General features: G+C 46.8%; 2 protein-coding genes across 4 annotated transcripts in view; one reads left to right on the top strand and one right to left on the bottom strand.

Annotated features, from left to right (window-relative positions):
* Nucleotides 1-10035, bottom strand: part of LOC310692176 (asialoglycoprotein receptor 1-like) — a 42537-nt gene extending 32502 nt beyond the window's left edge. For 2 of the 3 annotated variants that reach the window (XR_014518664.1, XM_083472826.1), the window contains exon 1: nucleotides 9816-10035. The gene's annotated coding sequence lies outside the window, so the exon portion shown is untranslated. The remainder of the gene's footprint in view (nucleotides 1-9815) is intronic. The other variant, XM_083472828.1, reaches the window with a different exon arrangement.
* Nucleotides 1-12648, top strand: part of LOC310692568 (zona pellucida sperm-binding protein 3-like) — a 31195-nt gene that overhangs the window by 4254 nt on the left and 14293 nt on the right. The window contains exons 3-8 of the mRNA XM_083473515.1: nucleotides 329-432; nucleotides 1897-2068; nucleotides 4172-4292; nucleotides 6421-6512; nucleotides 7076-7215; nucleotides 9793-9963. Of these exons, the coding sequence (XP_083329641.1) occupies nucleotides 329-432; nucleotides 1897-2068; nucleotides 4172-4292; nucleotides 6421-6512; nucleotides 7076-7215; nucleotides 9793-9963 (800 nt within the window). The remainder of the gene's footprint in view (nucleotides 1-328; nucleotides 433-1896; nucleotides 2069-4171; nucleotides 4293-6420; nucleotides 6513-7075; nucleotides 7216-9792; nucleotides 9964-12648) is intronic.

Genomic DNA, 12648 nt, shown 5'->3' with positions numbered 1-12648 from the left:
CCTAACATCTCTTGGCCCCCTTAGCAAACTACAACTCCCAGAATTCTTTGGGGGGAAGCCTGGATGGTTTAAAGCGGTATGATACCTCTTTAAATGTCTGTGGATGGAGGCCTTTAGCTCCTCCCATTATTGCCTGTGGCTCCTCCCACTGTGAAGGATCCCCGTCTTCTGCCCTGCCAACCCCCTAGATGTCTGGGAGCAGCGAGGAGTAATGGGCGGAGCAGGAAACGATTTCTCGCTCCCGAGGGTGGCGGGTCAGTCTGGATGGCATCTAGGTGCCCCACGGTCTTTGGATTGAGTTCTCAGCTGCTTGTCTCCCCGTTTCCAGGAAAGGCAACGTCTCCAGTCTGGCCATCCGGCCCACCTGGGCTCCCTTCAGGTCCACCGTGTCGGCCGAAGCGAGGCTCGGGTTCTCGTTGCGACTCATGAACGGTAAGGAAAAGGGTGGATTCGGGGTGTTGGAAGGGCCTAGCTCAAAGCCCCCAAACCCGTCCGGTTAGGATCCAGGGCTGCTGAGCACCAGGGCTTAAAGGATGCAAATTTCCCCTTAGCCCAAGTCTCCTGCCTCCAACAGGGGACAGCTAGATAACCCCCAAAGCCCGCAGACGGTTCGCTGTCTCTGAAAAATGGAGTTTCTGCTTGGCTGTTCTGGCTAATAGCTCTTGAACGCAGGATAACTACATCAGCCAAGGTTGCGGGTTCGAACCCTGCATGAAACAACTGCATATTCCTGCCTTGCAGCGGGTTGGTCTGGATGACCCTTGGGTCCCTTCTTCTTCACAAGCTCTGTTTAGCCCTCTCACTCCTGAAGTTCCTAACCTTTGCTGCTGTTAGGGCAGCAAAATTGTTTTATGAAATGCTGGCTTCTTTCCTGAAGCCGGTAGAAAAAAAGACAGTCACGGAACTGTGAAATTACACAAAACAGGTGAAATACCGTGAAAATCCCTGAAACGAGTAGTAATCGACTAGAAATATTATCTTCTAGAATTAAACTGAATAACAAAAATCAAGAAGTTTAAGGAAAAAATTAGAAAAACCTAGAACTGAACAAAGCCTTAACGGGACGCCGGGTACAAACCTCGTTTCACTGAACTATTCAGTTTCCTCAGAAGGAAATAGAGAAATCATAAACCTTAAATGTTTGCGTTAAGTTATGAATTAAAAATCATTTTAAGTTAGAGCTTAATAATTACTTCACTATTAATATACTTCTACTTAATTGTATTTCGCTTCAACAATCACTTTGATAAAATACATATTTTGCGATGTGCAAATGGCTTTTGATACCTGTTACGTCCATAAATTATTTCCAGTAATGTTTATTGATTTTCATACAACTATAACACATCCTGTAAAACAAATAAAACAACAAAAAAGAAGAAAATAAAGCAAATAGCAGTAAAAGATACAACATCAAACACATAAACAATACAAATTAATTAATTAGTTAAACTTCCAACCTCATAAACATATTACTTGACTTCCTCTAGTCCCTCCCACCTGAATTTCCTTGTAACTAAATGTAGCAGTTTTCCAATATCATTATTCAAAAACAATATTCCAATTGTAGTCAAATTTCTTAACTTTTCCTTTTTAGGTCCATAAATTACCATAAACAAAAAGGCGACAATTTGTTGTTGAACAAAGGACAGCTGGACATATAAAGGGCCCCATTACCTTCGGTAGCTCAGGGCCTCCTCAGTCCTAAATCTGGCCTTCAGCTCAGTAAGGGACCCTCCCTGCCCAGTCTCAAGTGGCAGGCTGTTCCACAGGCTTGGGGCCACTGCAATGAACCACGCTGTCAGCAGGAAAAGTTATTTCCTTTTCTCTTCTGCTATGCTTGCAATAAAAAAAATTAAAAAATGATTAACACATTCACCCTCTCGCGCCGCCAAGATGACTGGAGCGGCGAGCGGCTATCTTCTCGCTTCCAGCTGGGTCAGATCCTGCACCTTCAAGCCCAAGTCGAGGCGGAGAACCACCTTCCCCTAAGGATCTTTGTGGACAGCTGCGTCGCCAGCCCTGAAGCCACTTTGGGGTCTACATATGCCATTGTCGACTCCAACGGGTAAGGGAATACCTTGCATGAGTGTTTTATTCCGTAAGTTTTATCGCAGAATCGTTGGATTCGAACCCGCAACCCGTTTTGCGCTCTGCCAACTGAGCTATCCCCAGTCTGGCTTCTATCCTGAATACCGTCTTGGCCCAAATATAAGCCGCACTTTTTCTCCCCACCCCCAAAAAAATCCGATCCTGAAAAGTTATTAAAGCAGGGCTTGAATTCGCGACCGAACGAAAAACGGTTTTTTACGATATCGCTGCTGGAACAGACGTGCGGTAAAACAGAACAGAAGAATGGTTTCGTTGCCAGTTTGCAAGCTTGAGTACCTGTGGAATTGTAGAAATTGAATAGCATTTTCCATTTTACCCGATTGTACGGTAACTTTTCTGGCCTTGCGAGACCGAATGTTTAAATTAGCTCGGAGTTACAATTCTACCAATCGTAGCGATTTCAGGAGCGGCTTATATTTGGTTATTCTCTTTTTTGCGGCTTATTTTTGGGTGCGGTTTATATTCGGGCCAATACGGTAACAACAATTCGATGAGCAGTTCACATACAACGGCATTGCCCTATTCATTTAAAAGCAGCCAAAAAACTAAAGAAACTGGACTTTTAAGCTGATAAAATGTAATAAAATTAACAAAATACAGGCGAAGTGACCTTCAGCAGCTGGGTGCTGGCTTGCCGAAACAGAAAAGAGATTTGAGGGTGCATCTAGCTGTACAAGGGAGGTGCCTGTCTAATATCAATTGGCAGGGAGTTCCAAAGACCACATGGGAAACGGATGATTAAAGTGCTCCCTGAATGGGGGGAGACGAGCTGCCCAAAGCCAGGAATCCCTGTTTCAGCAGCACTCAGAGAAAAATCGTTATTTCCAGTAGCCTCTGAGGCTTTGCTTCTGCTGGGATTCCTGCCTTGCAGCGGGTTGGACTGGATGACCTCAGGGGGTCCCTTCCAGCTCCCTCGCTTGGAAACATAGGAATATGCCTTCTGTCTGGCTAGTAATCTCTTGCCCAGCAATCTAAAGGCCTCGGGCAGAAAAGCCTGTTCCACGCTAAGGTCTGTGACTTGGGGGATAGAGCGTTTGTTTTGTGTGCAGAGAAGGTTCTGGGTTCGATTCCTGACGGCATCTCCAGATATATCTGAAGGAGCGTCTCCACCCCCATCGATCTACCCGGACACTGAGGTCCAGCACCGAGGGCCTTCTGGCGGTTCCCTCATTGCAAGAAGCCAAGTTACAGGGAACCAGACAGAGGGCCTTCTCGGTGGTGGCCCCCGTCCTGTGGAACTACCTCCCACCAGATGTCAAAGAGAAGAACAACTACCAGACTTTTAGAAGACATCTGAAGGCAGCCCTGTTTAGGGACGCTTTTAATGTTTGATGTATTACAGTATTTTAATATTTTTTGGGAAGCTGCACAGAGTGGCTGGGGAAGCCCAACCAGATGGGCGGGTATAAATAATAAATGATGATGATGATGATGATGATGATGATGATGATGTTAGGACTTAAACCTCCCATCAGCACGGTGCGCGGCAAATGGCACTTCTAACACGCCTAAAGAATCACAGAGGTCTTATCCAGCCTTCTTTTGTCCTGCAGCTTTGGAGAAATCCACTCTTTAGCGCTCAATCGGCACAAACAAGCAATTCTGGATTGATGTTTGCTCTGATTTAGCACGAAAGAGCAGCTTTTCCCTGGGAAAGGGGAAAAACCCTGTTAAATTGCAGGGGGAAACCTGAGAAAATTTCAATCCTGTATCCTCAGTGCTGTATTGTTTTTAACTCTCGATTGGGATCCGCCCAGAGTGGCTGGGGAAACTCAGTCAGATGGGCGGGGTATAAATAATAAATTATTATTATTATTATTTATCCAAGGAAGGGAAAAGATAAGTGGGAAATCTAGCGGAAAGGCTGACCTCGAGGAGTCTCTGGAAACAGAAATCCACCATAAGAATTTCCTTTCCTTTTCACCCGAAGGGTGGTCAACAAATTTAATAAATTTAAAATTTAATAAATTTAATAAATGAATGAAATCTGGGGGAAACAGTCAACTTTCCGCCACCCTCCAGTCCCCAAAGTCGGTGACGATTTCTCCCTTTGGCGCAGGTGCCTGGTGGACGGGAGGCAGGAGGGCGTCTCGTCTACGTTCCTCGCACCCAGAGTCTCAGAGGAGATGCTACGTTTCACGGTGGACGCCTTCCGGTTTGCCGGGGACTCCAGGAATATGGTGAGCAGGTGGGGTTTGGCGGTGTGGGAGGCCTTATGTAGGCCCACGGCTCTGTGGGAGCAGTGTCCCTAGAGCTTTTGTCCACCTGGCGCTGATGGGACTTATAGTTCATAGCGCCCGGTGGGCAGCAGGATGGCCTAGGCGGCTTTTGCGAAATGGGCTGCACTGCCCCCTGGAGGCAGCTGCATTACTTGTGGGGGTCAGAAATAGCTTCAACTGGGTTTTTGCAATCAATTCTTAACATTTTTCTTCATTTTTCTTTTTCATTCATTACATCTCAAATTTTTAACATTTGCCATATATTCCTTCCTGCCTCCCCTCCTAGGCTTCCCTCAACTTCCGCATCAGAAAAAAAGTTATTAACATAACATCAAACCTAAAGACATAAAAGTATATACACCATAATATTTCTCTATCTTCTAAACATTTTCTAATACTAACAATGTGAATGTTTATTTAAATCCTGCCATCAAGTCTACAGACTTTCTTTGTTTCTGCAAGTATAATATGAATGGTTCCCATTCTTCTTCAAAGCCACTGTCGTTTTTTCTTAATCTGTCATTTTCGCCAATTCTGCATAGTTCATCAACTCCCTTTCCAGCGCAAGTTACAGCAACAGCCAAGGCGACATTTTTCCACCTTCGCCGCATCAAGCAGTTGGTCCCTTACCTTTCCCGCCCCGACCTGGCCACAGTGATCCATGCGACGGTCACCTCCAGGCTTGACTACTGTAATTCGCTCTACGCGGGGCTGCCCTTGAAGCTGTCCCAGAAACTCCAGCGGGTGCAGAATGCAGCAGCGAGGCTCCTCACAGGGTCTCTGCCATGGGAGCATATTCATCCAGTGCTTTTCCAGCTGCACTGGCTCCCGGTGGAGTACGGGGTCAGATTTAAGGTGCTGGTTTTGACCTTTAAAGCCCTTCACGGCCTAGGACCCTCGTACCTATGGGACCGCCTCTCCCGGTCTGCCCCACAGAGAGCCTCATGGTCCATATATAGCAACACCCTAGAGGTCCCAGGCCCTAAGGAAGTCAGATTAGCCTCAACCAGAAGCAGGGCCTTTTCAACATTGGCCCCGGCCTGGTGGAACGCTCTGCCTCATGAGACCAGGGCCTTGCAGGATCTGATTTCTTTCCGCAGGGCCTGTAAGACAGAGTTGTTCCACCTGGCCTTTGGCTTGGAGCCAGTTTGATTCCCTCCCTCTTTTTCTTTTTTCTTTTCCTTCTCCTCCTGCGATGAGGCTACATTTTAATATTTTAATGTTGTATTTTAATTTTGTTTTTAAGTTGTAATCATTCAACTTGTGTTTTTTTATTGCTTGTAAGCTGCTCTGAGCCCGGCCTTGGCTGGAGACGGCGGGGTATAAATAAAAATTATTATTATTATTATTATTATTATTATTATTATTATTATTATTATTCTCTTGCATTTCTGAGCGGCTTGAATTTTATTTTCTCCCTTAGCGGATCTTGCAGACTGCTATTCTGAGTGGTGTGTCTTTTTATCGGGGATGGTTTTATGGAACCAAGTGAAGCTGGGTTGGGGATCCACTGACTTAAATGCTATATAAATGGTCTAAACTAAAGAAATCAAACAGTTGTAGGGTAAATGGAGGTCCGATTGGGTCAAGGTGGGTTTGCCGCCGCTCCTGATGGGCAGCGATTGCGTGAGTCCCGTGCCCTATGCAAGCCCTAAAATTAGAGAGGCAGTGTGGTTCAGTGGTTAGAGTGCCGGACTAGGACATGGGAAAGAGCAGGGTTCGAATCCCTGTGCCAACTCGGCCAGGAAGCTCACAGGATGTGACCCTGGGGGGCGGTCACTGCCTCTCAGCCCCACCTCTATCCCACAGTGTTTTTGGGTGGGGATCAAATGAGAACTAGGGCCTTGGAGACCTGGGTTCGAATTCCCACGCAGCCAAGAAACTCACTGGGAGCTGGTTAGCCTTGCTCGCCTCGCAGGGTTGTTGTGGAAAGGGGGAACCATGCCAGTCTCGTTGAGCTCTTTGGAGAAAAAGGCAGAATATTCACGCAATTAATAAGGATGCAACCAGTTGATTGACACCTGTCACCACTGTCCCCTTGCTGTTTGCCCAAAAAGCCCTTTTTAACCTCCTGCCTTCTCCCCTCCAGCTGTACGTGATTTGCCACCTCAAGGTAACGCGAGCTGACCAAACGCCAGACGTCCGGAACAAGGCTTGCTCCTTCGACGTTGCCAGCAGCACGTGAGTCGCTTGTGAGACGCACAACACATTCCCCCCCCTTCCTGAAGCCCTTTTCACTGTTTACAGGGCCACCTCTCCTGGTCTGCCCCACAGAGGACCTTAAGGTCCATGAATAACCATAGTTTAGAGGTCCCTAAGGAAGTCAGATTATCCTCCACCAGGGCCAGGGCCTTCTCAGTGGTGGCTCCAACCTGGTGGAATGCTCTGTCCCAGGAGACCAGGGCCCTGCAGGATTTAACCTCCTTCCGCGGGGCCTGTAAGACAGAGCTATTCCGCCTGGCCTTTAATTTGAATTTAACCTGATCTTTTATTCCCCTTCCTTCCCTTTTTATAAAGATTTTTATGGGATCCCACCCACAGCTAATTCTCCTCTGGTCTCGTCGCTGGCCCAAATAGGACTAATTCAGCCAGCTAGCCCTGGTGATCATCTCATGTTTATTGATTCCCCCTGAAATTGATTTTTGAAGTCTGAATTTGTTTACGTTTTATACTGTATGCTGGTTTTTGTGGCATCAATTAAGTGTTTTAAATTTCTTTCATGCTCTCTCCGTTTCTCCCCAAAGCTGGCTTCCTGTTGAGGGACCTCGAAGCATCTGCGGCTGCTGCGAGGCGAGGAATTGCGACCGGGTGCCGGCAGAACAGACCCCGAGCTTCCTTCCCAGACCCCGAGCCGTGGAGATGAGCTGGCAAAGAAGTCTACCAGGTGAATGGGTTTTCTGTTTTTTGTTTTCTATATATATAATATTTTATTAAGTTTTAACAATAGAAAAGTTTAGAAAACACAAAAAACAAATAGAAAATACAAAGCACAAAAGCACAAAAGACAAAAATACAAACATTAAATACAAAAAGAAGAAAAAACACATATAAAGAACAAAATTTCTCTCTTTCTTAATCTCTCCACTTTAGGTTAACTTATTTTCCTGACTTCCTCACGTCTCCCATTTTTGTATCCCTTTTAAATTTTAGTTCAGCAAATTCATGGTCTATTAATTTATCTATTATTAGTCCCCTTATACTTTTTACCTTGTTGCTAGAGCCCCTTCAATTCATTTCAATGTCATCAACATTCAAAAATTTTACAATATTTCTGCAAATAAATTTTAAATTTCCTCCAGTCTTCTTCCACCGACTCTTCTCCCTGGTCTCGGATTCTGCCAGTCATTTCCGCCATCTCCATATAATCTATTAGTTGCATCTGCCATTCTTCCAAGGTGGCAGGTGAATGGGTTTTCTGAAGGCTCGGAGGTCGTCTCCTCCAGCCCTGCCCCTTTGCATTGCTGGGGGTTGGGTGGGATGATAATAATAATACTAATAATAATTTATTATTGTTTATTGTTTATACCCTGCCCATCTGGCTGGGTTTCCCCAGCTACTCTGGGCAGCTCCCAACAGAATATTACAGACATGATAAAACATCGGATATTAAAAGCTTCCCCAAACAGGGCTGCCTTCAGATGTCTTCTAAAAGGCATCTGAAGGGAGGGCGTTCCACAGGGCGGGCGCCACCACCGAGAAGGCCCTCTGCCTGGTTCCCTGTAACTTCATTTCTCGCAGGGAGGGAACCGCCAAAAGGCCCTCGGAGCTGGACCTCAGTGTCCGGGCTGAACGATGGGGGTGGAGATGCTCCTTCAGGTCTACTGGGCCTCTGAGGCCGTTTAGGGCTTTCAAGGTCAGCACCAACACTTTGAATTGTGCTTGGAAACGTCCTGGGAGCCAACGTAGGTCTGTCAAGACCGGTGTTATATGGTCTCAGCGGCCGCTCCCAGTCACCAGTCTGGCTGCCGCATTCTGGATTAGTTGTAGTTTCCAGGTCACCTTCAAAGGTAGCCCCACATAGAGCGCATTGCAGTAGTCCAAGTGGGAGATAACCAGAGCATGCGCCACTCTGGAGAGACAGTCCGCGGGCAGGAAGGGTCTCATCCTGTGTACCAGATGGAGCTGGTAGACAGCCGCCCTGGACACAGAACTGACCTGCGCCTCCATGGACAGCAGTGAGTCCAGAATGACTCCCAGGCTGCGCACCTGGTCCTTCAGGGGCACAGTTGCCCCATTCAGGACCAGGGAGTCCCCCACACCTGCCCGCCTCCTGTCCCCCCAAAAACAGTACTTCTGTCTTGTCAGGATTCAACCTCAATCCATTAGCCGCCATCCATCCTCCAACCGCCTCCAGACACTCACACAGGACCTTTGGAGGGCCCATCTGACCCTACAGTTTGACGATTCTGTGTTGGGCAGCACTGTAGTTGAAGCTAGAGCTCCCCACACAATTTTGGGGGCTTTTCAGTGGAGGAAAGGCGAGTGAGAGGCGGAATGAGGGGTCCTTATAATACATGCGATAGTTTTTTTTTCTTTCACAATATGAGAAATGGTGGGCATTCAATGAAGCTGAGTGTTGGAAGTTTCCGTCGTTCACGCAGCTCAAAGTTAAACTGTGGAACTCCCTGCCACCAGATGCAACGATGGCTGAAAATCTATAATAATATTACTGTTACTATGATTATTACGTATTTATTTAAATCTTGTTTTCTCCCCCTGACAGGGTCTCAAGGCAGCTTACAGATAAGAACAGCCAGTGCTATTTTCCTTTAAAAAAAATGTTTAGCGGGGTACTCTCATTTTGCTACTACCCCTCGATGAGGCCAAATTTAGATTCACAAAATTTTTAGGGGTATGCGTCCCCCCAGGAAAAAAAGCACTGAGAATAGCTAAAAAAACATAGCAGGCAGCAGTCAACGAAACTTTGATAGAATGAAAACAAGATGTACAGATAGGATAACTATTAAATCCATAAAGATAATTACAATAAGAAACCACACCAGCTCTTTCCTTAAAAGCAGCTGCTTCCCCAAATCCTGTTGGGATGAGAAACCTGTATGGCTTTAAAATAATAATAATAATAATAATAATAATAATAATAATAATAATAATAATATTTTATTTATACCCACCCATCTGGCTGAGTTTCCCCAGCCACTCTGGGCGGCTCCCAATCGAATGTTTAAAACAATATAGCATTAAATATTTGAAAACTTCCCTAAACAGAGCTGCCTTCAGATGTCTTTTAAATAATAATAATAATAATAATAATAATAATAATAATAAGAGGGTTGGGTAAAATTCATGGAGGAGTGAGAGGGCGATCGATGGCTACTAGCCCAGGATGGCTACGCCCTGCCTCCAAATCCCATTTTCTGGAAGCTGCAGGAGGGTAGAGAGAGATCTTGAGTTCGAATTCTGGAGATTTACCCATCATGGGCATCTAGTTGGCCACTGTGAGAACATTGGACGTTCGTAACTCACCTGTTTTGTGGCTTCCTCCTGACCACAGCCGAGTTGACCGCACCGCAGGCCCACCTGACGCTGGGACCCTTCTTTGTTTTCGACTCCCCGGAGGACTCTGCAAACTTCCCCGCAGACCCGGCCGGCGCTCAGAAGACGGCAGTGGAAGGTAAATGGGACGCGCAAAACAGATCATCTTCTCCTTTTCTAGTTTCTCTTCCTCACTTTCCAAGAAAGCAAACTGTAAGATGCTTCCTCGGTAGTTTTTTTAGGGTTTGGTATCCACCCTCGGCCATTTCCCTGGAAATGCCTTTTTCTGCTGACTTTAAAATCTGAGTTTGCTTCAGCCAAAACTGCTTTTGGAGCATTTTAACGAAAAAATTACAGTGTGTAAAAAGGCGGACGTTTGTGGCGCTGCCTCATAAGACACAAGGGGGGGGTCATCCAAGGAAGCAGAATTCTGGTTTTCAGGACAAAAAGAGATGCAGCACATAATTTGACCCCCGGAACTCACCACCACAAGATTAGCGACGGATGGGGGTTTTTTTTCAGGCAAGGAGGGTGAGGTTTGGATGGCTGCTGGTTGCATAGCTGTCAACTGTCCCCTATTTGGCGGGACAGTCCCTCATCCCAGCGCTGTGTCCCGCTGCTGTCCCTTATGGATGATGTCCCTTAAATTTCCCGGGTTTCAAAGGAAGCAGCTCCTCTCCCTCCCTCCCTGCCGGCCAGGGAGGAGGGAGGCTCCAGCTGTGTTGCTTGGCTGCGTTGCTCACCCAATAAGGAGTCTGAAAATGACTGGGGGGTGGCGCTTGCATGCCTTGTGCCAATCAAATCAGCCGCCTTGCCTGGGGACTCGCCTTTGCTCAGCGCTTCCCAGCGGAGAGGGGACGGTGGTTTTCCTTGCTGCATCCCCTTTGCCGGGTTGCTGCGCTGTGGGAACCACCGCTTGAGGCTTCGTTTGGCTGCTGGCTGGGCTTTTCTGCCTTTGGCTCAGAAGTAGAACATACCTGTGTTCCGAAAATCCCTTATTTTCGAGGCTGCTGGTCCCTTATTTTCAAATCTGTAATTTGACAGCTATGGCTGGTTGTGAAGGGTGCGTTATGCTTCCATTATTGGAGGTGGCGTGCCCTCTGAGGATCGGTTTTTTGGGAATTTCGAGCGAGGAGAGGGGTGTTGCAAACTGGGTCCCATTTGCAGAATTCCTTTGGGGGGGGCGCCTAGGTAGCCCCATGCGAAGGGCAGGATCCTGGACCAGCCGAATGGCGCAGCAGTTCTCGTCAAAAATATCCAGACCGCCTTTTCGTTCTTTCAGTGTGTGGCTAGATCAGGGGGCAATGGAGAAACCCAAAACGTCCGGAAAACTGGAATAATTCTGGTTAGCTTAGTTAGATTGCAATGTGGGTACCAGGTGGGTCTCTATAGGGCAGGCGTTCAATAGAGAGGCTGTTGCCATAGCAAAAAAAGAAAAATATATATTTTCTCTGCCCTACCTCTGAAGGAGGGGCACTGTGAAAACTTGTACAGTGGTACCTTAGTTCTCAAACAACTTGGAACCCAAACACTGTGTTATGTACTAAGTTGAATAGGATCCAGAATGCAGCAGTCTGATTGGTCCTAGAACAATAGGGTCCAGAATGCAGCAGTCTGATTGGTCCTAGAACAATAGGGTCCAGAATGCAGCAATCTGATTGGCCCTAGAGCAATAGGGTCCAGAATGCAGCGGTCTGATTGGTCCTAGAACAATAGGGTCCAGAATGCAGCAGTCTGATTGGCCCTAGAACAATAGGGTCCAGAATGCAGCGGTCTGATTGGTCCACAGGAGCCACCCAATCCAACTCCAGGTGGATGTGAATCCGCAACCTGATTGGCCTACAGGAGAATCCCAGAATTAGCCAATCACGTGGGGCCCACTGTGTAAATAATGTATATAAAGCAGACATTTCAGGGGAACTTCCATTCCTCCTCACCACTATGAGCTGAATAAAGAGCATGAAATCCACTCTCGACTCCGAGTATATTTCACACTGCAAACCCGGAAGTAAGTGTTCCGTTTTGCGAACATTTTTCGGAAACCGAACATGCTCCATTTTGAGTGTTACGCTTCCGATTTGAGTGCCAAACTTCCATTTTGAATGTTACGCTGAGGTCTGTCTGCTTCTGATATTTATTTTGCGTTTTTGATATTTCTGCTTTTTTGTTTCGTTTTCGTGACTGTGTGGAACCCAGTTCAGCTACCGACGGATTGATTGTGTGACTGCAGTACATTGTTTATTGCTTTCATTTTATAGATCAACGGTCTCGCTGGATGGTAAAATTCATGTTAACTGGCTGTTTCAGGGGTTGTTTTTAGACGTCTGGAACGGATTAATCCGTTTTGCGTTACTGTTTTGCGGTGCTGGTCTTGATCTTTAAAGCCCTTTGCGGCTTAGGGCCCTCGTATTTACAGGACCACCTCTCCTGGTCTGCCCCACAGAGGACCTTAAGGTCCACGAATAACCATAGTTTAGAGGGCCCTAAGGAAGTCAGACTATCCTTCACCAGGGCCAGGGCCTTCTCAGTGGTGGCTCCGACCTGGTGGAATGCTCTGTCCCAGGAGACCAGGGCCCTGCAGGATTTAACCTCCTTCTGCCAGGTTAAAGGCCAGGTGAAACAGAGCTATTTCACCTGGCCTTTAATCTGAATTTAGCCTGATCTTTTATTCCCCTTCTCCAGATTAAAGGCCAGGTGAAACAGAGCTATTTCACCTGGCCTTTAATCTGAATTTAGCCTGATCTTTTATTCCCCTTCTCTTCCCTCCCCCTCCCCTTTTTATGAAGATTACCTGCTCTGAGACCCCACAGCTAATTCTCCTCGC

The sequence above is a fragment of the Podarcis liolepis genome (genome assembly GCF_965112155.1).
Source record: "Podarcis liolepis genome assembly, chromosome: 13".
In the NCBI taxonomy this organism is placed as follows: Eukaryota; Metazoa; Chordata; class Lepidosauria; order Squamata; family Lacertidae; genus Podarcis; species Podarcis liolepis.
This window is presented reverse-complemented; position numbering and strand designations above follow the sequence as displayed.